This window comes from Gigantopelta aegis, chromosome 4, assembly GCF_016097555.1.
Source record: "Gigantopelta aegis isolate Gae_Host chromosome 4, Gae_host_genome, whole genome shotgun sequence".
Classification (NCBI taxonomy): domain Eukaryota; kingdom Metazoa; phylum Mollusca; class Gastropoda; order Neomphalida; family Peltospiridae; genus Gigantopelta; species Gigantopelta aegis.
The window spans coordinates 28,767,425-28,793,112 of record NC_054702.1 but is presented as its reverse complement, the minus strand read 5'-3'; the positions used below and the strand labels follow the sequence as shown (position 1 = coordinate 28,793,112).

The 25,688-nt window shown below is 35.1% G+C and overlaps 1 protein-coding gene across 1 annotated transcript in view; it reads left to right on the top strand.

Moving 5' to 3' along the window:
• The first annotated feature begins 1,632 nt into the window (after positions 1 to 1,632).
• LOC121370320 (ribosomal protein S6 kinase 2 alpha-like) overlaps positions 1,633 to 25,688 on the top strand; it is a 39,567-nt gene continuing 15,511 nt past the window's right edge. Inside the window, exons 1-11 of the mRNA XM_041495464.1 lie at positions 1,633 to 1,779; positions 18,156 to 18,191; positions 18,715 to 18,828; positions 19,422 to 19,503; positions 19,902 to 19,982; positions 20,342 to 20,421; positions 21,104 to 21,210; positions 21,768 to 21,948; positions 22,994 to 23,064; positions 23,833 to 23,921; positions 24,779 to 24,946. Coding sequence (XP_041351398.1) covers positions 1,720 to 1,779; positions 18,156 to 18,191; positions 18,715 to 18,828; positions 19,422 to 19,503; positions 19,902 to 19,982; positions 20,342 to 20,421; positions 21,104 to 21,210; positions 21,768 to 21,948; positions 22,994 to 23,064; positions 23,833 to 23,921; positions 24,779 to 24,946 — 1,069 coding nt within the window. The 5' untranslated portion in view covers positions 1,633 to 1,719. The remainder of the gene's footprint in view (positions 1,780 to 18,155; positions 18,192 to 18,714; positions 18,829 to 19,421; positions 19,504 to 19,901; positions 19,983 to 20,341; positions 20,422 to 21,103; positions 21,211 to 21,767; positions 21,949 to 22,993; positions 23,065 to 23,832; positions 23,922 to 24,778; positions 24,947 to 25,688) is intronic.

Sequence of the window (25,688 nt, the reverse complement as noted above, 5' to 3'; positions counted from 1 at the left end):
ATGGTGGGGGGGGGGGGGGTGTGTGTGTTATTTTATTAGTTTTTCTTGGGGATTTTTTTTTTTGGGTGGGGGTGGTCCACCAGATTGTTCCGTTTGATTTTTAGGGCCATTTGTGTTTGTTCAGAACTGATTACATTTGAGACTGCACACTTTGGTTCTTGGGAACAGAATTAAGTTGGTGTGGATGAATCTATTCACCCCAGTAACACTGCAAAGACCCTAGGTGTGAAAATACAGTGTTCTAAATAAGCCCATGTCCGTTTGTCCTGACAAGTGAAAATCTGCTTGGACAAGCAAAATGTACCTCACTGGTTGTCCAGGGGACAAGTGAAAATGTTCAATGCTGTTTCATTTTGAGCAATCAAAACTAATGTCATTGCACTTGAATAAAATTAAAAATTTATTTGGACAGTGAAAGTATTAGCGGACAAGTAGATTTGTCTGGTGGTTCAGTGAAAATTTCTGCTTATACACTGAAGTGTATTGCAGAAAATTCGGCCTCATTTTCTGTCTTTCACCAAACTGATAAAATAGGTGAGCCTTTCTAGCTTGTTTATAAAATTCTAAAATATATGCTGAGGGGGTGGGGTCAAAACACCCCTAGAACATTTAAATTTTTCAATGTATTTTCCTGTGGAGCATGACCTGACCCATCTAAAGAGAGAGGGGGGGGGGGGGAGAGAGAGACAGACAGACAGACAGTGGAGAGAGGAATTTTAACATCTTTATCGACTAAAAGATATTCACAACCCTTTGCACCTGTAGCTGGCTTACGTTTCACAGACGCATGATTGCCAGGTTAACTATACATCACAGTGTAATAGATTTCCACCGTGCTGTTGTTTTTTATTGGACGTATGGCATTGGTGACCTAGTCATCACCTAGGAGTAGCCAGTCGTATGTTTTGAAATTATTAATACACGTACACGTAAAATTACGCATGGTGTTCTCACCAATGGGTGTGTAAGAAATATTGCTCACACCCTGCGCACTTATTGTCTGCACGCGCTAAGTCCGTCCCACAGGAACACCTTTTTTTCATGCTATGGAATTTACTACAAATTATTTATTTCTGAGCCGATTGTTTTGTAACTTACACACAAAAATAGTGGGTTATTTTATTTATTTATTTATTTATTATTAATTTTTTATTTTATTTATTTATTTTTATTTTTTATTATTATTATTCTTTTTTTTTTTTTTTTTTTTTTTTGGGGGGGAGGGTGTGTGTGTATGTGTGTCAAAAACACTTACTTTTACTTTTCTTCTTACATCAAACCAAACTGAAATTATTAACAAAAAACGCTTAAAGGATAGGATGGACTAGTCTATTCTCTGTCAATCATTTCAATGACAGCTAGTAATTTGGTACTATATAATATAATTATTTTGGTAGGCCTATAATAAAATTATATAACATTTTGTTTAATTTAAAAAAAAAAACTAAGAATAAAAAATGTATTACATGGATCTTTGCACACTACGCCCACGGCTACGGTAAAGGTTTAGAAATAACGTAACCTGCCGATGTCTTCCGACAATGTCGCGGTGGTTCCCGGAAAAATATTTGTGTGGGCTTTTCTTACATCACAGGAAGTGGATTCCCCAGCCTCTTCCTGAAACAGCCGCCATCTTGGTCGGCTTTAGGGTCGAAACATTACTTAGAACATTGACAATTTCTGTTAAATTCGTTCAAGATTCCTCTCTTCAATCCGACAATGCCGCTGGCTCAGTTAGCGGATCCCTGGAGGCGGATGGAAGTTGCCCAAGATGCGGAGGTATGGAATTAAATATTGCACGTCAATTGTTGATTACAAATTGAAATTGCTACTTGATACTCCACATTCTTGGAATATTTCCCTTATACCAAAAAAGCCAATGTCTGGTATTAATATGCATGGTTTGATTTGCCATAATACCCCCACTACAGTGCTATTTAATATTAAAATAGTATCAACTTTCCAGGTAGTTTAAATAAATATTTAGCCTGAAGTTGTTTTTCATGGTTTTGTCTTTAGGCCAAACAAAATAAATGATTTGGGCAAGAGTACCGTATTTTCCCCAGTTCAATTTACAACAATCAAACTGTTGATGTTTCTTTTTTAAACTGTCGGAACACAAACTATACTTTACCTCAATATAGCAATAAAAAAGGAATACTATCATGTACTGATGTATATAATAAATTTGAGGAATGTACAATAACCGGCGAATACCGTTAGTCCTTACCAGCGGCCATTTTGGAATACTACACTATTATCTAAAACACTAACCTTAACAAGGGTACAGACGACCTATGTCGGCGAGAAAGGTCTCAAACAGGTTTTCTTCTTTCCTCCTCAAACACCGATACATGTACTCAGTCAGGTGTAAGTCGAACGAAGTCCATCTTGTGTGGGTTTTGGGTAGTTGCCATTTGATACACCACCAGGTGTTCTCTATTAAGTTGGTGCACGCCCCGGTCTGAGGATCTACAAACAATGATAAATAATTTCATTATTGTTTTTTATTTTTTTATAAATTTTAGGGTTAGGGTCAGGGTTAGGGATATGATTACGGGCCGGGGGTACTGGTATTTCCATAATACATACCTACAAAATTCTGTAAAGTGTAAGTATTAAATTATTTGCCATGTGCGTTCAGAGTCCTAGCAGCGAAAACAAATGAAATTTGTTGACATCATTGTGCAGTCGGAACATTTCACTATTTACGAAGTTGTCCGATTGATCACTGTGAATTTCGTATTAATTGTCGGTACAATTCGGAACTCATCGTTGATTTTAGTAATTTGGCGAAAACAATCCAGATACTTATAACACATTCATAAATGATACAAAATGAGCAGTGTCGCACTGTGGCGAGTAACATTTTAAGCTTGGCTAGTAAATTGTGTTTGTCCACTAGCCAAAGAAGAGTAAGTTATAAAACCGTGTGTAGAACACTGTTAATAACACGTGCTCTTATTAGGTACCACAGTAATTGGTGACACACGAGATCGTATGACAATACGGTAACGTGTGTGGCGATTAAACGGCTTTTAATAGTTTTATTACAAACTGCTAAATACTGTAGGCCTATAGAGGAAAATATATCGTATTATCGTAACTCCAGTCATCTCATACAATGTAGGTTTATTTTCCAAAAACAACGTGCGATCTCAACAAAACAACAAAGGATTTCTCGATACCACATGCACAGACTACAAGTCATCACGTTTTTTCCACATGCAAAAGTGAAGGTCATTTGAAGAAGACTTGGTACAATTTTCGTTGTTGGCTACTGCTTAGGCCTAGTACCCAGAATTTGTTAATATACACGGGTGTAGCTTGTAGGAAGATATCAGAAAGTGGGGTGGGTGGGTACACACACGTATAAAATTAATATATAAACCATCGATGGCGCTTCCTACGCCAGTGATGTAGATAGGCCGGCCTATCAACTGCTGAGCATGGGTAATAATTAAATAAACGGAATATTCAAGAATAACCGCTAACATTAAAACAGTTCACATTTATTTCAGTGTTTCAGTTAATTGGGAATAAATTAATTTTAGTGATTTTAGCATGGGTCCGTTCAATAGGCTAATAAACATTAAAGTACTCGGGTTAGGAACGCCTTTTTTATTACTATGAAATTTACTACACAAGTTATTCATTTCTAAGCCGATTGATTTGTAAATTGCACACAAACTTAGTATTGTTTTGTTATTTCCAATACAACTTGGACAAATCTGTGAATTTTTTGTGCAGTCATCTACTGACTTATTAAATCAGAACTTTTTGTGCAAACATCTATTGACCAACTTGGACAAATTTGTGCAGTCATCCTCTGACAAAACTGGACAAAGCTGTGAAGTTTTTGTGCAGTCATCTACTGACTTTTATTGGTGAAAGGAATAGTTTGAACTTTTTTTGTTTTCCTGTCTTTTGAAAATGGCATGTGAAACTTAAAACTGACATTGACAGTGAGATTGTTTTTATTTCTCTCTGGCTGCAAAGAGTAAACTAAGATTTTTCAGACAGCTTGCCTTCATGTCTTTCATCTTGAGACTGAGTTTTTCTCTGGCAAACACATTTAAGGTAGGGTAACCTTTCTTTGAACTAAAAAAAAGAAGAAAGAAATCCTACCTACCTACCCTACTTTTTTTGGCCATGTTACCTGAAACAAACTTCTTCTTTTTTTTTGGCCTTAACATAGAGAGATAGACTGTTATTATCATATTATGTAAAGCATTTATTCATTTTTTTTATAAAAAAATTTTTAATGTCATGTTTTGATGTAAAGTAAGACATGTGGACATAAATAAAATAATGCAAACTGGTAATATGAAATAGCTTGGTTAAAGCCGCACACCCTAGTTCCATCCAGCGAAAATAAATTATAATTTGGTTAATCTACAAACTTGTAGCACACTTAGATCACGTTTTTATCAAATGGAGTGAAAAAACCATGTTTTATATTGATAAATACCATGGGAATCTCCATGTCCCAATTGCTTGAAATAATTTTGAAAGTTAGTATTCTGATGTCACCGGTAGATGTCGCTTGAAGCACAACAATGCCTACGTCACGACAAATTTCACAGACTTGGGGTGCGTTCCTTTCACCTCTCCTGGACATGTTCCAACTGTTCTGTCCTGGTTGTATCCCCTCTCTAGATATCGTAAGACTTAGCAAAATTATTGGTTTTAAGGGTTTGCAACATTTTGTATTGAGACACTTACTTGTCTGAACTTTATTGTTACTGAAAATGTTCACGAACTGTGAAGAAAAATCTCACAAATGAACAACAACAAATCGGATGTTGATTGCGCGAACCGTGCACGAGAAAACAAACCGAACCAAAATGATAACGGTCACGTGGTATACCAACGTCTGTGACATTGAAATGGAAATATCCCCTCTAAAAATAGATTATAACAAAACGTAATTTCATCCAACTTAATTTTGACCTGTATCATTCTTTATTTTTAAAGCATAGGTGGGACACTTATGATGCCAGGGGCTGGCATGCATAAATCTCAGCTGCAGATTCACAAACAACTGTGGTCATCGGCCATGCCAGCTGTTAGCGGAATGCGCCGGAACTGGAACGCGGTTAGGGGATGTAACTCTGCCTAATTTTTCTTGCAAATTTCTAATAAACTCTATTTGCAAGTGAAAATAAAAAGGTTGAGTGGAATTTGTAATGTAAAAAAATATATATAAAAAGAGGAAAGAATGTAGATAAAGTTTGGGCCAGTTCCACTTATCCTAAAGGAACTGTACTTTATCTACTCTAGTATACATAGCTTAACAAAAAGTCATATTTACCTTTAAGAAATTGATACCCCAGTCTTCAGTGTTTGGTGAAAAGATGAAGTGTTGAAGTGTAATTGATTAATTTATATAAAGTGCTTGCATGAACTGTTGCATCGATTTACAGCGAGCACTCAATCGAACGCATCCTAGGAATTTACCCAACCGAATAAAACCGAACTGAGCTGAGCGAAAAAAACAAAATGGCGGACAACAATGTTCGGAAACGTGTGTTTACATTTTGTCGTAGAGTAATATACTTTGTTGTGTCTTAATGGTTCAAATGATCAAGTAAGCAAAAAAACAATGTATGTATATTAATAAATAAATAAATGCATGGCTGTTAACTGTCCGTCATGAGACGGATTTCCGTCGTCAGAGAAATTGTGGAAATTATTTTTTCAGTCTTTTTTTTTTTTTTTTTTTTTGGGTTTTTTTTTTTTTTTTAAATGAGAATCACTTCGGCCGTTTTCGGTTTCCGTAATGTCAACCCGATCACTTCGGCCGTTTTCTTTGCCCCACTGACCCCCCCTTTAGGTACCTATCGGATGGGTATAATCTACCATACATTTTGGGGCCGTTCATCGGCCCCATTCCCCTAACGTAAATTCCAAATCCAATATCAAACCTTTTCCCAATTACGACCCAACAGTTTCCCAATAAAGATTCCCAAAGTTGCCCTTATCGCGGATACTTGAACTCATAATTTTTTTTCTAAATTTAGCTAATTGTATATTTTTCTATTACGAACACGTGATGAACAAGTCTGACCTGGATATGCAAATTAGTTTTATCCTGTTTTAATACAGTCTGTTGTGTCGTAGTTTTTAGTAATAATGCCTACATTGTCTGATATAATACAGTTTTGGTGGAAGAATACAACTTTTTGTTTTAATTTATCCATTTGCGTTAACACATATTTGGGATCTATCGCAACACGTCCAATCCGCTATTTACATAGTCCGAACGGACGTAGAAAGTAAAGTATTGACTTATTGTGCACCCTGCACTATCATTTGCTGTGCTATTTTAAGCAGACGATCTTATTTTGTAAAAAGGTGTGTACATGTTTCGTACTTTTTTTCTCCAAATATTTTATTATTATTATTATTTAAAATAATTTTTGGTATGGTTTTTGTAATTAAAAAACAAACAAAAAACGTTACTACAGTAGTTGTAAATTAAATGAAAAAAAAAACACCTTTAATTTAAATGTGCTACTCACTCACTTTGAAGTAATGGCCGTACCCGATGTCACACCATGTGACGAACAGCACGTGCGAGTTTGAACACTGTTACAATGTAATAGTTCTGCTGGGAGATATTAGATTGCGTATTATAGATATTGAAACTTAATTAAAGTTGATCCGGTCAAATATAACATTTACCGACCAGCGGTATGTTACTTCTTTATTATTTACGATTGAATAATGTGGTCATTCGAGAACTACGCAACGTGCACCAAGGAGAGTGGGAATTATGGGATGTGACAAAACATAATTTGGGGGTGGGGTTGTGGTGGTGGTTATTGTGCAATGTAATGTTAATTCATAAAGTAAAATGCAACCAGTCGTTGCCATTTTGTTTTAACATATATGTATTACTAAAGACCCCAAAGTAAAATATGACACGGTCACAAAACGTTACAAGGGGAGAGGGGTATTGAAACTGCAAGATTTTGCGTTACGTATTGTTATTTGACACAAAGATCAACAAAGGACTATTCAACATTAGCGTAATGCAGTATCAGACATTGGCTTTTACCTCAATTTTTAACGACTCCCTCCCTCTCCCCCTCCCATAATGAATTTGCAATAACACAAGGGCCACCTGATGTAAATGTATTTGAATATTTGATTTGCCGTCCATCAGCTAGCGGTCAAGCCTAAATAAATAATATCAGGTAATAATGCAAACTTTAAAAAAATGCCCGTAGCTTATGAAAGAACACCCTAGCAAATGTCAGCCTAATAGGACTATTTCCCAGTGGCATAGCCCGGGGGGTGTGGGGGGCAGGGGGCCATGCCCCCCCCAAATCACGGGAAATTTTTACCTTTTCGCTTATTAATAACTTAAAAAAGGTTTCTGTGTCATATCCCACTACACAAGTGCCCCCCACCCCAAATACGCCACTGCAATTTCCATTACCGGGTAATATAGGTTCACTGCAGGACCCATCAAATTAATGTTTTTGTCCAATAAAAAAAATAACAGGGTGTGGAATGGGAGAAATACATATTTAAAGTGGACTACAATTGTCATATAAAACATTACCATTTTGAATGCCCTGTACCTTGAAATTTCAGTCACAACATTTTTCTTTTGTTAACAGCCATGTAAATGTATTATCTGACCACAAAAGTTGGCATTTTATTTGACAACTCGGAAAATTGTAAATGCCGTTTAAGATTTGCGATTCCGTGATCGCGGAAAATCTGTACCCCTAATAGAGGCTATATGTAAGCATTTGATAAATTAAGAATTGTAATAAGTGTTGGGTGCCGAATTAGCGTAGGGGGTTACATTTTTTTTAGATGTAATTAAACGTAGGGTGCTGAATAAGCGTAGACACCAACATTTTTTCACAAATTTAATAAACGTAAGTGTACGTTTATTTGGCACTCGAGAGTAGCAAATTCGGAAATAAAAACAAAGTATCAAGCCCAATTATTGATGGTAATCACATTCATCTTCATCCAAGAGATAAAGCAAATGCGCCAAATGATTATTTTGCCTCCATATCAAGAATCGAAAACGAACCAAATCTACCCAATATCAATCTAGTGTCCTCATATAAATTATCTAATATTGTAATCTCAGAACAAGATGTTCTCGATCAGATTAAAACCCTTAATGTCGACAAACCGCAGGGACCAGACAATATGTCACCTAAGTTAATAAAATCCATTTGTCGGTCCCTTGTAACACCACTAACCAATTTTTTTTAACAAATCTCTCTCACTAGGTTGTATGCCACGGGACTGGAAGTGTGCCAATGTTACAGCCATATATAAAGGTAAAGGTGATATTAAGAGTCCCTCAAATTATAGACCAATTTCTGTAACAAATGGCTTTGGCAAAATCTTAGAAAAAATATATATTTAAAAACCTTATTAATTATATCATTGATCATAATATTCTTACTAATAATTAATCAGGCTTCAGATAAAAAGATTCTACAACTAATCGGCTACTAATTATTTATGATACTATAATGAAAAACCTAGATAATGGCAAGGACATAAGATTTGTATTCTGTGATATTACTAAAGCCATTGATAGGGTATGGCATAAAGGTTTGATTTTTAAACTAATGAAATATGGTATCTTTGATAATCTTCTTAATTGGTTCAGCAGTTATTTGTCCGAAGGAAACAAAGAGTAAAACTTGATGGTTACTTCTCAAATTGGAGGAATATCAATGCTGGAGTACCACAGGGATCTATATTTGGGCCATATCTTTTCTTAATATTCATAAATGATCTAGTAGACAATGTATCTAATAAAATAAAATTATTTGCTGATGACACCTCTCTGTATTGCATTGTCAGTGACCACACTTCTACAGAGGAAACGCTAAATGAAGACTTAGAATCTATACATGAGTGGTTTCAACTAGCTGGGGAGTTGAATTTAGTATAACTAAAACCAAATCAATGTTATTCACAAGAAAACTACATATTGATATTCCTAAGCTATTTCTTAATGGAATTCCTCTTGATAATGTAACCTCCCACAAACATCTAGGGCTTACTTTAAACTTCAATGGTAGATGGACAGATCATATTAATGACATATATACTAAAGCTTGTAAATGACTTAACATTCTACGTATGTTAAAATATAAATTAAATAGATATTCCCTAACTAAATTGTATGTTGCATTTATAAGACCAATCTTGGAATATGGTAATATAATTTGGGATAATTGTACAGCTGAAGAATCCAATACAATTGAGTCAGTGCAACTTGAAGGTGCCCGTATCATTACAGGACTTAGGAAAGGAACATCTCCAGACAAACTATATTATGAACTTGGTTGGGAACCGTTATATAAACGTTGCAAAAATAGTAAATTAATTCTAATGCATAAAATACTTTAAAGGCGAAACACCTCAATATCTACTGGATGAAATCTTGCCATATGTTAATCCCACTAATCGTTTTACACTCAGAAATCAACGTCCATTCACTCTACCAACATGCCATACTAATTCATATAAAAACAGCTTTATTCCTAATACTGCAACAATAGGATCATTACTATCATATTTTTCTCGACTATCCCATTTCTATTCTATCTACTCTGTACCTTTTATTACTCTATATTAAAAAATATTAATTATGTTAAATATTTTATGCCATTAGAGTCTAGACATTGTTATTATGCTTTAGATATACAGGGGTTCTAGAATATTTTTAAAATTCACTTGCTATAGGGCCAGTGGATTTGAAAATTCACTGGCCATGGTGAAAAATTCACTTGCCCATTTTTCATACTGAGATCATGTTTAGTCAATTTGTAAATTTATACAACAGATAGGCATGCTTTATGGTTTGTTTAGAAAAATATGCAAATAATTTTCATCAGTTTAGAAACTGATTGTTTCCACTAAAACCACCTAAGTTATAAAAAATAATCCATGTTACCGAGATATTACAACAGTTAACAGCATTATTTATTTACTTATGAATAGGAACTCATCCCCCACCCACCCACCCCCTCAAAAAACAAAAAGAGAAAAGAAACAATTAAGAACCTTTATTAAAATAAAGTGTACATGTATTGCAGTTTAAGGCTCTCTTTCTCCCCCCCCCCCCCCCCCCCATCAAATTTTTCAATTTGGGTACTTTGTTAAATTTATCTATTTCATGATACTGTGTTCCTAAGCTTTTAAAAAAACCTTTTTTGCAATTTATGTCATATTTTATAAATTAAATTAATAATTTACACATTTAAAGTATTTGTAAATAGTGACATGCAACTTTTAAAACTAATAAAAGACTGGTTACCGTTTTGCATATTATTAGTATTAGAGTAACAAATCTTTGGATTCCGGTGTCAAAAACAAAATGGCGGCAAAACAATGAACTTTAGTTTTTCCAGTGTTTATACTTTATAACTTTAATAAAGTTACATCAGTAGGTGTATTGATGTCATGGATGGGTCAGAGATTACTGGTGGCCAACTATTTGTTAGTGAAATATTGCATGTGATAGCAAATCGAAAGAAGTGACTTGTAGATGTTTCTTTTGTTTTCTGTATGATCGTAGGACATAACGTTGGTAGATTTTTTAAATTCTTTTTTTATCACTTGCCATCGGGATTGCACAAAGTAACTTTCACTGGCCCGAATCCAAAAAACACTGGCTTCGGGCATCGGGCCACCGTATTCTAGAAGGCCTGGATATATATGATTGTGAATATTGTCTGATGTCCATCTTGTTTAGGAGAGCACTTATATAGGCTCTGCCTGTTGTGCAATCCTTTTGATTCTTTTTTGATCAATAAAATATCTCAAAACAAAACAAACATATGGTAATTTTGACACTTATTTTTTGGAGGAAACCCGCTGTCGCCACATAGGCTACTCTTTTATGACAGGCAGCAAGGGTTCTTTTATGTGCACTTCCTACAGGCAGGAGAGCACAAACCATGGCCTTTGTTGAACCAGTTATGGATCACTGGTCGGTGCAAGTGGTTTTACACCTACCCATTGAGCCATGCAGAGCACTCGCTCAGGGTTTGGAGTCAGTATCTAGATTAAAAATCCCATGCCTCGACTGGGATCTGAACCCAGTACCTACCAGCCTGTAGACCGATGGCCTAACCACGACGCCACTGAGGCCGGTACATTAAACCGAATGACCATTTCGGGAACCAGTCAAAATATGTTTGCAAACGTTTAGCAAAAAATGGCTGGCTGAGCGTTGCAATGTTACTTTATTTCCGCTGTGTCATGTGCATACTACAATTTGCAGACAACGTTAGACTGTCAAAGAGATGATAAAATAAATGTTTACATTTTGTGAACCCTAAGCCCCGTTGAATAAAGCAGTGCACTTAATTGTTGAACAATCATGCTTTATGTAGTTATTATAATTGTAGCCTTTGCTCCTGGTGTGATTTTTCGCTACTAATATGTAGGCGTACTTTGATTTAATGACAAATAGCGACGCATTGTCAACGCCAGTCAATTTTCGGACCCTTTAATTTGTCACAACTTGTGTTAATTCAGTTGTTAATTACATATTGTAGTCTGAAACGGAATTTACAAAAGCATGAAACGGAAAATAGTTGGGGGGTTTTAAACAGAAAACCATTGGGTCTAAATTAGCCATTGGCTAATTAAAAAAAAAACGCTTAATCAAATTTGCAAGTGGCTAAAATATTTGTCACGTAATTTTCTATCGTCAGATGTGAACAAATGGTTACATAATCTTATCGAGACATATAATATAATAATAACAAATATTCAATTATGAATTAGCGTAATAGCTAGTGCAGGGTGCACACTAAGTCATTACTTTTCTTAATGGGAGCAGGTCAACTCGCCCCAAAATCAACTTGCCCCACACTGTTTAGTCAACTCAGATCATTACCATTTTATTAATTAATATACTAATATTTTAAGCAATAATGTGCATTAAATGTCATTGAATATTCACACCAGTCGGAGTCCAAAAGCCTTGCCTGAATAGGCTTGACAGTTCAATGTAATAGATTATTATTTATATCCGATATTAGGATCTCCTCAATATAAAAACATTTAATAAGTGGTCATAATAGCAGAGTTTTACTGTAATATTAATAAATAAAATAACACCAAAGTTGTAGACGTCCATTTTTAATTTTGTTACAATTATTTATAGACAGTAAAGTTTGAGGCGAGTTGGCCAGCATTCTTCTTAATGTGCAAGGTGGGTTGCTTCCCTCTATTTAGCAAATTTAAAATAGCGGCCAAATTTTTTATGTTGTTTGAAGATTTATTTTGTTTATATGCTAGTACTTCAATCAGGATTTAGTGAGTACGGTAGATGTAAAATTATTTGGACATAGAAAGAACAATACTTTCTACGTCCCTTCCGACTACATAATAGCAATCTCACGACCAGTAACGAGAAATGTGTCATCCAGAATACAGCATAATGTTTGCTTTTTTTAATAATCACGGTTATTAGCCTTTAGACTACTAGATTGATTTTTGAACAACAATCAGGTTGAGTGGGTACAAGTTTATAATTTTTACTCGCATGTATATTCACTCGAATGTTTTATAAATACATAAAATAAAGTTCATATTTGAATTGGTAAGTATTGTTTTCGTGGGTTTTTATAATTTTAATGATATTTTAGATCAATTAATGTTGATTAAAATTAGGCAAAAAAATTAAAACGTTGTGTTAAAGGTTAAAGGTTGTGTTACACCCTAGTTACGTTTATTTGTTAACCATTACGGCGTTGTTTTTCGCTATTAAACCCCATTTTTCACAAATAAAATTGCACTTTACTTACATTTTATTATTTAGAATACACATTTCCATTCACCTGAAGTGCTTTTTGGTAATCCTGATGTTTGTAAAACCATGAAATGCATTTTTAGCATTTTTTCACAAAACGTGTTGTCGAGAGAAAAAACCGTTAAGCAAGCGAGGTCCAATCTATTTTTAATGTCACAGACGTTGGTATATCACGTGACTGTTATCATTTTGGTTCGGTTTGTTTTCTCGTGCACGGTTCGCGCAATCAACATCCGATTTGTTGTTCATTTGTGAGATTTCTCTTCACAGTTCGTGAACATTTTCAGTAACAATAAAGTTCAGACAAGTAAGTGTCTCAATACAAAACGTTACAAACCCTTAAAACCAATAATTTTGCTAAGTCTTACGATATCTGGAGAGGGGATACAACCAGGACAGAACAGTTGGAACATGTCCAGGAGAGGTGAAAGAAACGCACCCCAAGTCTGTGAAATTTGTCGTGACGTAGGCATTGTTGTGCTTCTACCGGTGACATCAGAATACTAACTTTCAAAATTATTTCAAGCAATTGGGACATGGGGATTCCCATGGTATTTATCGATATAAAACCTGATTTTTCACTCCATTTGATTTGATAAGTGTGTTACAGGTTTGTAGAACGTGAAAATTAAGTGTGTGTGTACGGCTTTAACTGGTTTTCTACGATTCATATCCCAACATTCGTTGTTGGTAAAGCGATCAAATGTATTATCAAATTAGCTGTCACAATCAGCTATCGATCCTTGAAAATGACTGACGTGTTGCCATTGTTTCAAGGTATTTTCCATTGAAAAACAACAAACAAACCTGTCAAATAATCTACTTCCTGTTTAAAAAACACATTTCTGGTGAGTGTCATGTACAAAATGGCGGGAAATATAAACTGGGGAATGAACTGTATACTGTATACAATATGTCGACTGGCATGACATTGGGCCTGCAGTAGTCAGAAGGTTAATTTTAATGGCATGTAATATGATGTATTCAACAAATTATGAAAGCAAAGTCTGAAAGATCTGTAGCTTGTTATTTTAACTTTGTAAAGTCTTTGAACCAAAGTAATAAAAATGACTGACAATGCGTGTCAGTTTCAATACACATTGAAATTTGAGTATATAAAAAAAGACGTCTGGTAAACTGGGTTTTTTCTCTTCATATTAACCTCAATGTCCACACTGGGAACCAGTGTAATAGTTCGCGAAAGTTAGGAAAACGTTCATTGGCTGAACTTAGGACTGCTTTCAGTGTGAATATAGGTCATGCTTGACAGTCGCCCAAGACCACATTTGTCAATAGACATCGTTGCGGACATTAAACAATAAAAAAACCCATCCATACCTTCAATTTCTTTGATGCTATGATGTACAGCTCCATACCCTCAACACGTAGAGTCAAAATGTTTTTAAACATGCTACATTGTAGCTTAAAACATTCATGCAGGATATTTTGTCCATAGTTGCAGATATAATTGGTTGTAACTGATGATTTTTACTTTCTGTCATTCTGTTTATTCAGCAGTTCTTTATAAAATATTGGAAACTTTTCATCTTGGCAGGATATGAACGCTTATAAAAACAACGGAAGTGGTAGTGTTTATCCATTAAAAGCATTTATCTTGAGTGCCAAATAATATACTCTTCAAAAAAAGAAACGCAAAAGGGTACAAATGGGTTATAACTCCGATTTTATGTTTCCTACCGGTTCATGCTTTGTGAATATAAGGTCATTGCATGTCCCAAACACATTCCCACGGTTACATTCGATAAAACGCAGCTACTGTACAATAAAGTTCCAAAATGTGAATATTCGCAAAAACACAGCCACGTGCAAACCATGTCACCACTGCACGTGCGTTGTCTGCACGTGCAACATGAACATCGACAGTATAAAAGTGCAGGGTGTTCGCTTGCCTGGCCTCTGTATCTGGCCGACAGTTGACAATCCAGGACATGCCACTTCTCAGTGAACCGCAGAGAAACAATGCCATCGGCCGACTAGACGCAGGCGAATCCAGAACGGCCGTTGCCAGGGCATTCCATGTGTGCCCAAGCACCATCTCCAGACTGTGGGACCGTTACCAGCAACATGGATCAACACGTGACCTCCCTAGATCCGGTCGACCACGGGTCACTACCCCCGGGCAGGACCGCTACATCCGGGTACGCCACCTTCGGGAACGATTGACTACTGCCACCTCCACAGCCGCAGCAATACCAGGTTTGCGCAGGATATCCGACCAGACCGTACGGAACCGCCTACGTGAGGTAGGAATTCGTGCCAGACGTCCAGTTCGAGGTGTCATCTTAACACCACAACACAGTCGACTCCGACTGCAGTGGTGCCAGATTCATCGACAATGGCCTCAACTGCGATGGAGACAGGTGTGGTTCAGTGACGAGTCCCGATTTCTGCTCCGACGTCATGATGGAAGATGTCGCGTGTATAGGCGTCGTGGTGAACGTTATGCGGCAAACTGCGTGCAGGAAGTGGACAGATTCGGCGGGGGTAGTGTCATGGTGTGGGCAGCCATCTCACACACTGGCAGAACTGACCTGGTCCACGTGCAGGGCAACCTGAATGCACAGGGCTACATTGACCAGATCCTCCAGCCACACATCGTTCCAGTTATGGCCAACGCCAACGCAGTGTTCCAACATGACAACGCCAGTCCTCATACAGCACGTCTCACAACGGCTTTCCTACAGAACAACAACATTAATGTCCTTCCTTGGCCATCGATATCACCGGATTTGAACCCAATTGAGCATCTATGGGACGAGTTGGACCGACAGCGACAACCACAGCCCCAGACCCTGCCCGAGCTGGCAGCAGCCTTGCAGGCCGAGTGGGCCACCATCCCCCGGGACGTCATCCGTACTCTGGTTGCTTCAATGGGCAGGCGGTGCCAGGCAGTTGTCAACACACGCGGAGGCCACACCCGGTATTGACTCCAGATGACCTTGACCTTGGTGGTGTGTCCTATCACTTACTCACAATGGACTAGAGTGAATTGTGAACAATCCTGCAACATTTGGTAATTATCGGACTCACCATTCAATAATTAAATCAATTCTCCAAATGTTACGACAATGTGGTTTTGCGTTTCTTCTTTTGAAGAGTATATATACACCGCCTTTACAAAAACGAAACTACTTTTTATCAGCTGGTGATAATATTGTATCACAGCAGTCGATTCATTCGATGAAAATGTAAATAACAAAAATGTATCCGACATTAGGAGATCACTTTACAAAAATCTTTATTGTTTTTCGTATATCTTGAAATCTTTATTAAAAATAATATTAAAACTTTGATTGGTCCAGCAAAACCGGAACTGCCCGTGAATGTCAGACCAATAACATCTTCAGTTCAGTTAAAAGACGAGTCTGCTTGTATTTCGTATTTATAAACTTTTTTGTAGGCAAACTAAGGAGTATGTCTTTTCACAAAGTCTACCAACACACAACAATATGGTAAACAAACTACTCCCTCCCTCCCTCTCCCCCTCCCCCTTTTTTTTTTTTTTTGCTTTTCGTTTATTTGGGTTGTTTTGGAGGGTATTTTTTGAAGGGTGTGGTGCAAGCGCCCGCCCTCCTTTAATTTTCACCCAGCGAGAACACTGTATAGTTTAGGTATTTTGTGGATTTGTTTAATTATTTATTTAAACCATTAATACGACTATCGAAATTAAAGTCTACAAAATGACGTTATTATGACGTAGATTGGCCACACTGATATTGGGCAATCGGAAATCCTCATAACTTCTGTCGAAACAGAACCGAGTGTAGCTATACAGTTTACTAACTTGTTTGAATATTCCTACAAGTGGATAGATTTTCCCTTACAAACAAAACAATCTAAATTAGATATGCATCACTAATTGTTTATTGTGATAACAAATAACTAAACTATAGCAACATAATATCAATACGATAACCAAGAGAATAACAAGCATCGCACACCCTATTTGGCCATACGTTTCGCTATATGTTTCTATATAGCCTTAGTGGCTATAACATTTTTATTAATATCAGCAGGCCCATGGATTGTTGTATGTACCTTTGCCTGCCTGGGGGACACACATCCTGAAAAGGACAACCCCTGTTGTCCAGTTCTTTCTCCCAGGATATTGGTTTAAACAAACACACCCTCTAAACCTGGTCGGAATACACCCATTTTACACAAAAAGGACTACTTTTGCATGGGCTGGAATTACCACAAACAAGTCTTCAATGTCAACAAGTTAAACATATTTACAAACTACATGCTCTCCCCTGTCAACTTCAGTCAAATAGTTGCCATAGCTGTCTGCCATGAAATAATCACAGTCAACAGCAGACTACTTGCATGGACAAATATCTGCATTTTGGACAGCCAAATGGGAAGATAACTGTAATCTGAGGCCATTTGGAAATTGAACTTGCCCGACATCAGACCTAGAAACAATCATGGCCGTCAAAGTTGTTCACTTCAAACAATTCAAAAAGCAATTTTAAACATCATTAAAAAAAAAAAAAATTAGCGAACTCGTACAAGACGTGGATGTTGTCCGTCTTGACTGAAGCTATGGAAACATGTTCTTAAGCTGTTATTTGCAAGAAAAAAAATATATGGGCTGATGGATTTTCAGAATGGACTCATGGAAATGAGTCAGTTCAGGAGCAAATGAGTCCACTGGGAAAAAATCCTTAATGCTACCCCTGATATCTCACTGTACACAAAGCAGATAACAAAACTTTTTTTGCCCAAATTAGTGTAAAGTGCTGTATATTCTTGAAAATGATATTTTGTTTTCTTGGCATGATATATTTATGTACAATTATTTTACATGTGACCGTTAAAAATAAAGTTTGTTGTTTTTGTTTTGTTTTAAAGTTGTTGTTTTTTTATACCAATTTTGAAGGTTATGAAAAAGTGCATACCTTTATAGTCCTTCCCAGCCTCCATGAGCATTGTTTTTAGTAAATAATTTCAGTTTCATTTGACAAAAAAAGAAAAGTAGAAGTGTTTTGGAAATATCAATTTTTGTGTGCAATTTAAAAAAAACATTTGGTTCAGAAAACGACATTTACTGCTGGGAAAAACTACAAGTTTACAGTATTACAGTGTAAACAATAAATGTCTTCATACCTTCAGGTTCAAAATTATTAATATTAAGACTTCATTTTTTTCTAATTTTGTATCTTATTAATTTTTAATTATTATTGAGGGTATGGGAGATTCGTGAAAATAAATTGACTAATTTTCATTAAATTGCAAAAATTTAATCCTGTGAAAATAAAGTATTTTACAGTTATTGTTAGCCTGTATGTTTATTTTGTTATAACTGTTTCAGGCTGGAAGTACAGAAGATATGCTGGTTGATGATCAGGTAAAAACTAATTTTTAAAATGTAATTTTTATTTGAGTTATTATTTTAAATCATTATTTTATTTCAAGTCATTTTTAAAATAATTAGAATTGCTTTGACAAACTGGTATACAATTCCATGAATTGTGCTTATATATATATATATATATATATATATATATATATATATATATATATAAAAAATCTTTTTAAATGTGTTGTCTTGATACCTGTACATTAAATATATATCAGGAAAGGCAAGTAATCACTTGTGCTCCCTTCCACACATGCCTGGGAAACTTTGAGAACAGCGAAGTGATTGCCTTGTGATAACTTTTAAAATAATTTTTTATCTGAAACTTTATGTGATTGTTGGCCTAAGACGATTTCATGAGATAAGTTCACCTCACCTTGATTTTATTGCAAACAGAAAAAAAATAGTTAGACTTCAATAGAGTTAAATGTAAAGTTGGGTAATTTAATACTGAAGAGTTTGTCTGTTTTGGTTTGGTGTCAGAAATAAACCTGTAACTATTATTTGCTAGAATGACGATTGGGAGACTGAGCTAGAACTGACTACAGTCACCAAAGAAGGTGTGACAGCTGACCCATCCAATTTTGAACTGCTGAAAGTCCTTGGGCAAGGCTCGTTTGGAAAGGTAAGATCAGAAATTATGTTTAAGATAGTATTAACGTAATGTAATTTTTAAAAATAATATTTAAGATGAAACCTTGTTAATTTGGAATTTTGTCTTAAAGACAGTCAAAACACAGGACGATAATTGCCACTTTGTGTATGTATTAAAAGCAGTTACACTGTCACCACAGTCATAAATGTCTGGGATGGTTTTCACACCATTGTGATGTCGTCGTTTCTTGGGTAGACAGCACTACATGGGTTACAACTGTTTAATTGGTATGTATCAAATAATCATTCTCATTTTGAAAAATAAATAAAATAAGAGTGTTATGTTTATATTTGGGTTGAGGTTTCCTTGTAATTCAAGGGAGACAACCAAATAGTTTCTGCAGGGGTGGGAATTCTCCTCTCATGGAACTTAGCGTTTCCACGCATTTTAATCGTCCTTTCCTCCAAAATGTGTCAGAAGGCACAGATTTTAACCTAGGAATCAAGAATTTCCGGGACCCCTCTAGATTTTCTCTTTTTTACAGTTCACCAATTCCCACCCATTTCTATAACTGGTAGAAACATTTAATATTCTAGACCCTTGATTTTTCTTCTCTTTTTTAGGTCTTCCTTGTTAGAAAGATAAATGGAAAAGACAAAGGCACACTCTATGCTATGAAGGTTCTCAAAAAAGCTACTTTAAAAGGTTTGACTAGAATGGATTTGTTATAAATAAATTTGGACTGAGATCATTGTCTTTAAGTTAGCTGTAACTTAAATTACTTGGCCAGTGTAAATTTGTAACACTTGAAACACAGCAGACTGATTTAAAATTTATATCGCACGGTTAAAGATTAATGTACCAATAAGAAAAACAAATTTTAGTTCTGTGTATTTATATTCATATCCCTGTAGTTAATAGGATTTCGTCTTGATACATGAGATTAATAGTTATTTTTTAAAATTAATAGCTTCTATGTTTATTTCAATATATGAAATTGGATGATTTAAAAAAATATTTTTAACCAAAATTATAATTAATGTGATACAATGATTTTCGTTTTGTTATACTATTCATTACTTGTAGTTATATTTTGTTTTTAGTTCGTGACCGACAGAGAACAAAAATGGAACGAGATATACTTGCTGATGTCAACCATCCATTTATTGTAAAGTTACACTATGGTAAGTTAATTCAGTGAAAGAGGACAACAGAGGCTGCAAGAAAAAGAGAAGAGATATATAGAGAGAACTTGGTTTGGAATATCTAACAATGCTATTTACATGTATAAGCATAAAATTAATGTAAACTTTGCTGTGGTAAACTAACATCACTTGTCAAGTACAGCATCTTTGTAATAAATTCTCACTATCTGTTAACATTAAGTCTCCATGCATCTAAGTTATTGAATACTTCTTCATTAATAAATAGAAAGTTAGATGTTCTTGTCATGTTTATTAAATGTTACCTTAAGTGCAGCCCGATACCAAATAATGTTTAATTGCTGTGTTTGAGATATTAAAATAAATGTTTTGAAATTTAGCATTTCAGACAGAGGGCAAGCTGTACTTAATCTTAGAATTTCTCCGAGGGGGTGATTTGTTTACAAGGCTGTCAAAAGAGGTATAGTAGTAACTACATACATGTTTCATATGTCATTGTTGTGTACTAGGCAAAGAAATGTTTTGCCTGAACATAGTTGTCAATATGCTAAAAAAACCCTATTCTTTAAGACATTATTTTACTTTTTAAATGACACTATGTGCATAATGCTAATGCTTCCTAAAAATAAGAATTGAATATTCTGAATGAGGCAAAAATATTTTAGTTTACAGCATCAATTAAAACCTCATTTCATTATCTTCTTGTTGAAAAGGGGGCGGGACGTAGCCCGATGGTAAAGCATTCGCTTGATGCGCAGTTGGTCTAGGATCGATCCCCGTTGGTGGTCCCATTAGGCTATTTCTCGTTCCAGCCAGTTCTCCACAACTGGTGTAACAAAGGCCGTGGTATGTCCTATCCTGTCTGTGGGATGGTGCATATAAAAGATCCTTTGCTGCTAATCGAAAAGAGTAGCCCATGAAATGGCGACAGCAGGATTCCTCCTCTCAATATCTGTGTGGTCCTTAACCATATGTCTGATGCCATATAACCGTAAGTAAAATGTGTTGAGTGCATCGTTAAATAAAACATTTCTTTCCTACCTTCTTGTTGAAAATGTTCACTTACATATATACTCCTGACGTCTGTGTTTGTGGTTGGATTTATTCACAGTGTTGGTTAAAGATATATTTGAAACGTTTAGGTGATGTTTACAGAAGAAGATGTAAAGTTTTATCTTGCTGAGTTGGCTCTGGCTCTGGATCATCTCCACAGTCTAGGAATTATCTACCGGGACCTCAAACCAGAGAAGTGAGTAGATTTTTCACTTAGAAAATATGATTAAAAATGTTTTCCAATTCTTAACATATTTAGCTTCTGTTGAACATAATCTGAAAAAGTCTTCAGAAGAAAATTTGTTGTTTTAAGTGAGGTATTAATACATTGCTACCACATCTAAAAGAAATGTGTGCTTTCATAAAAATAATTATATTTTGGCTCAATTTTTTAATGAATTCTGCCTGAAACCCGATTTGTAATTTCTGTCTTTTGTTAGTGTAGATGAAATTAAAAATACACGTAGTTTTCATTTCAGTATTATGTTACTAGAAGTAATAGATATAATAATGTACATTTCTTGTCATTTCCGTATTTTGTTATTGTTAAATGGTATAGTATTTTGTTACTATACTATGGTATAAGTAATAAATGAAATATGGTACATGTCTTGTCATTATAGTATTTTGTTACTGTTACTATGGTATAAGTAATAGATGAAATATGGTACATGTCTTGTCATTATAGTATTTTGTTATTATTACTATGGTATAAGTAATAGATAAAATATGGTACATGTCTTGTCATTTCAGTATTTTGTTGGATACAGAAGGGCACATAAAGTTGACAGATTTCGGTCTCAGCAAAGAATCAATATTTGAGGAGAAGAAGACGTATTCGTTCTGTGGTACAGTCGAGTACATGGCTCCTGAGGTTGTTAATCGGAAAGGTCATGGAACAGCAGCTGATTGGTGGTCCTATGGAGTTCTTATGGTTTGTATAGTCAGTTGTCTTGGCTAGCTCTGAATGTGCAGTACATTTCATCCAATTATTTTTTACACTTTAAAAATTTCAAAATGTCACCATTAATTTCCAACAATGTATTGATCATTATAAGCTAAAATTATTTTTCGACAAATTAAGTAAAAAAAAATTGCGTTTAAAATTGGCAATTTTGGTGAACTGTTATTTGTTAGTTTTTGTCTCGCAATTATGAAGTACAAAAAGTAAAGTTTGTTTTATTTAACAGCGCCACTAGAGCACATTGATATTTTATCTTATCATCGGCTATTGGACGTCAAACGTATGGTCATTCTGACACTGTTTTTAGAGGAAACCCGCTGTTGCCACATATGCTACTCTTTTACGACAGGCAGCAAGGGATCTTTTATTTGTGCTTCCCACAGGCAGGATAGCACAAACCATTGCCTTTGTTGAACCAGTTATGGATCACTGGTCGGTGCAAGTGGTTTACACCTACCCATTGAGCCTTGCGGAGCACTCACTCAGGGTTTGGAGTCGGTATCTCGATTAAAAATCCCATGCCTCGACTGGGATCCAAACCCAGTACCTACCAGCCTGTAGACCGATGGCCTGCCACGACGCCACCGAGGCCGGTTTATGAAGTACAATGCAAGATATAGGTATTATTTTCCCGATGACGGTGGTGATGGAATCAACTTTTGTAGTAAAGTTTTGCATTTATATCTTTTCCTCACTGGTCAGTGAAACTATATATCAGAATAACCAAATGTTTGACATCCAATAGCCGATGATTAATAATCAATGTGCTTCAGTGGTGTTGTTAAACAAAACAAACTATGGATGTTCATCATAACTGTGCACATAATTTTGTTTTTATTGTATGTTAGAGATTCAATTCTGAAGAATTCTTGTTAGATTTTATAACTCGGCTACTTGTCAACTTAAGTTTTGCAGCATAGTTACATAATATTTTTGTGGTACAGGTTCACTTATTTTGTCATTTATTTGAATCTATTGTAATTAATTAAAAAAAATATATTTGTTTGTATTGCAGTTTGAAATGCTGACAGGTGCCCTACCTTTCCAAGGATCTAATAGGAAAGAAACCATGACACAAATTCTGAAGTAAGTTGTTTTGTATCTTCCTCATAGAACCTGCAACGAATACAAAGATGCTAACCATTCCGGATTTGATGGAATTATCCCAATTTTTTTGCTTAAATTATGCATTATGAATCGAAATTTTAAAAACCGAAACTAAAGACAAAATGAGTCTTAAAAGTTTTAGTGGGAACATTTTAAACAAACACCGGTAGAAAATGGCATCTTGTTCAAAAAGACACCATGTTTTACAAAAGTACAAAAACAAATACACAAAACTGTGGCCTGTCATCTTAGGATTTAGTTTGCATGTAGTGACACATCATTTTAAAGATTCCTGAAAATACTTTCATATTCCTGAAATTGACTTTTAAGACTCCTGAAAACTGTTTTGTAGGTGTTGGCATAACAGCAAGAAATATCTGTCATAACTGATACAGCTATGAAATGGCTAGATGTTAATAAATAGATGTAAATACTGTTCTATAAATACTTTTATGTTATTACTATATTTATGATTTACAATCCTTAATTGTTTGTAAAATATGTAGTTAAAGAAGTTGATGTATTGATGAAAAGTTTTCTATGGTGTTAATTCTGTTTCATATTACAGTCATTAAAAGTTAGCTAAAAAATGTATTGTAATGTGTTGGGTTTTTTAATGATTTTTGGCAGATACCTAACTATTAAAAAAAACAATTCTTAAAAATATATATGGTTTCTTTATGAAAGTGACCTTTCTTCTTTTTTGATGACAAAAATATTAGATGATTATTTTGTTATATTTTACAGAGCAAAGTTGGGAATGCCACAGTTTTTAAGTCCGGAGGCACAGAGTTTGTTAAGAGCTTTATTTAAAAGAAATCCAGTCAACAGGTTTGGTAAGTAATTGTCTGATCTTGTTAAATACCAAGGTAGTGAATTGGTTTCCACAGAAGACTTTAGTTCCCTTCATGTGTATGGTACTAAGTTAAATCATTTTTATTTGTGATAATGTTGTTAAGTGATTAATTTAAATACTTTTGTAACACATACACTTTGTATGAAATTATGGCAAGTTCATTTTGAACTTGTGTGATTTAAAAAAAGCATACAACTGACAACAAATTGCATAATGATTTTAATGAAGAATACAACTATATTACTTGTCCACGAAATAAAGCAATTTGACAAATTTTATTTGAAATTGTAGCCAGATTAATATTTTTTATTATTTTCTTTTTTTGTCGGCCAACCAAAAAGCAAAAAACTTTTAGAATTTAATACAACAGCTTGATTCTTGAGTTAGCTGTTAAGCATACTAAGATGGAACGACATTTTGAAAATGGTGAATGAGTTAAACCCATCCAAATAAATAGACTGAACTGAATAGGCTTTAGAATTGTGAAATTCTTTCTTTTCAGGGTCGGGGCGGGACGTAGCCCAGTGGTAAAGCATCCACTTGTTGGGCGGTCGGTCTGGGATCAATCCCCATCAGTGGGCCCATTGGGCTATTTCTCGTTCCAGCCAGTGCACCGCAACTGGTATATCAAAAGACGTGGTATGTGCTATCCTGTCTGTGGGATGGTGCATATAAAAGAACGCTTACTACTAATGGAAAAATGTAGTGGGTTTCCTTTCTAAGACTATAATTATATCAGAATGACCAAATGTTTGACATGCAATAGCCGATGATTAATAAATCAATGTGTTCCACTGGTGGTGTTAAACAAAACAAAGTGTAACTTCTGTTTTTCAGGGTCATTACCTGATGGAGTCGAGGACATGAAGAAACACCCTTTCTTTTCCACCATAGACTGGGAGACCCTGTACAAACGACAGATTACACCACCATTCAAACCAGCTGTGGTACAGACAGACGAAGTCTTCTACTTCGATCAGGAGTTCACAAACCGTACACCAAAAGGTTTGTATGAGATAACATCAATGATTTGTGATGAGCATGTCTGAGGTATGTCTCTAGTTCACTAACAACATAGATATTTTGGGATCATGAAAATTTTCTTTTTCTTTTTGATTATATAAACAAATATTTTAAAGTTAAAAAAGTAATGTTTTATTGTACCTGATCAATTAAAAATAGATCTGTTAATGTTTGTAAATTTTGTTTTATATTTTAAATGTGTAGTTTCCTCTTTTTTATTTTATTTTATTTGGAGGCAAGTCTAGTTTAAAAAAAGTTTTTTAAATTTATTTTTTTATATTATGCTTTACATCTGCATTTTATGTATGTGAAGGCATTTATTGTACAAAATTCTTTTGTCTCGTACTGTGCATGATGTAAAAGTAATTTTTTGCATCTTTACAATAGGGACATTTTATGGTATATGGGCTTTTTGCCATCCCAACTTTGTCATGGTATGTGCTGTCTTGCCTGTGGGAAAGTGCTTTTAAAAGATACATTGCTACTAACGGAAAACTAGTGGGTTTTCTCTGAAGACTTAAAATTACCAAATGTTTGCCATCCAGTAGCTAATGATTAATTAATCATTGTGATCTAGTGGTCATTAAACAAAACAATCTTATATCTTTGTAGACTAATAAATATATTACTTAAACTGAGTGTGTGCATTTCTCTTAATATATATTAAGGATATACAGGATATATTGCAAATTTGCCATTTCATAAAATATGAAAAATGAACATA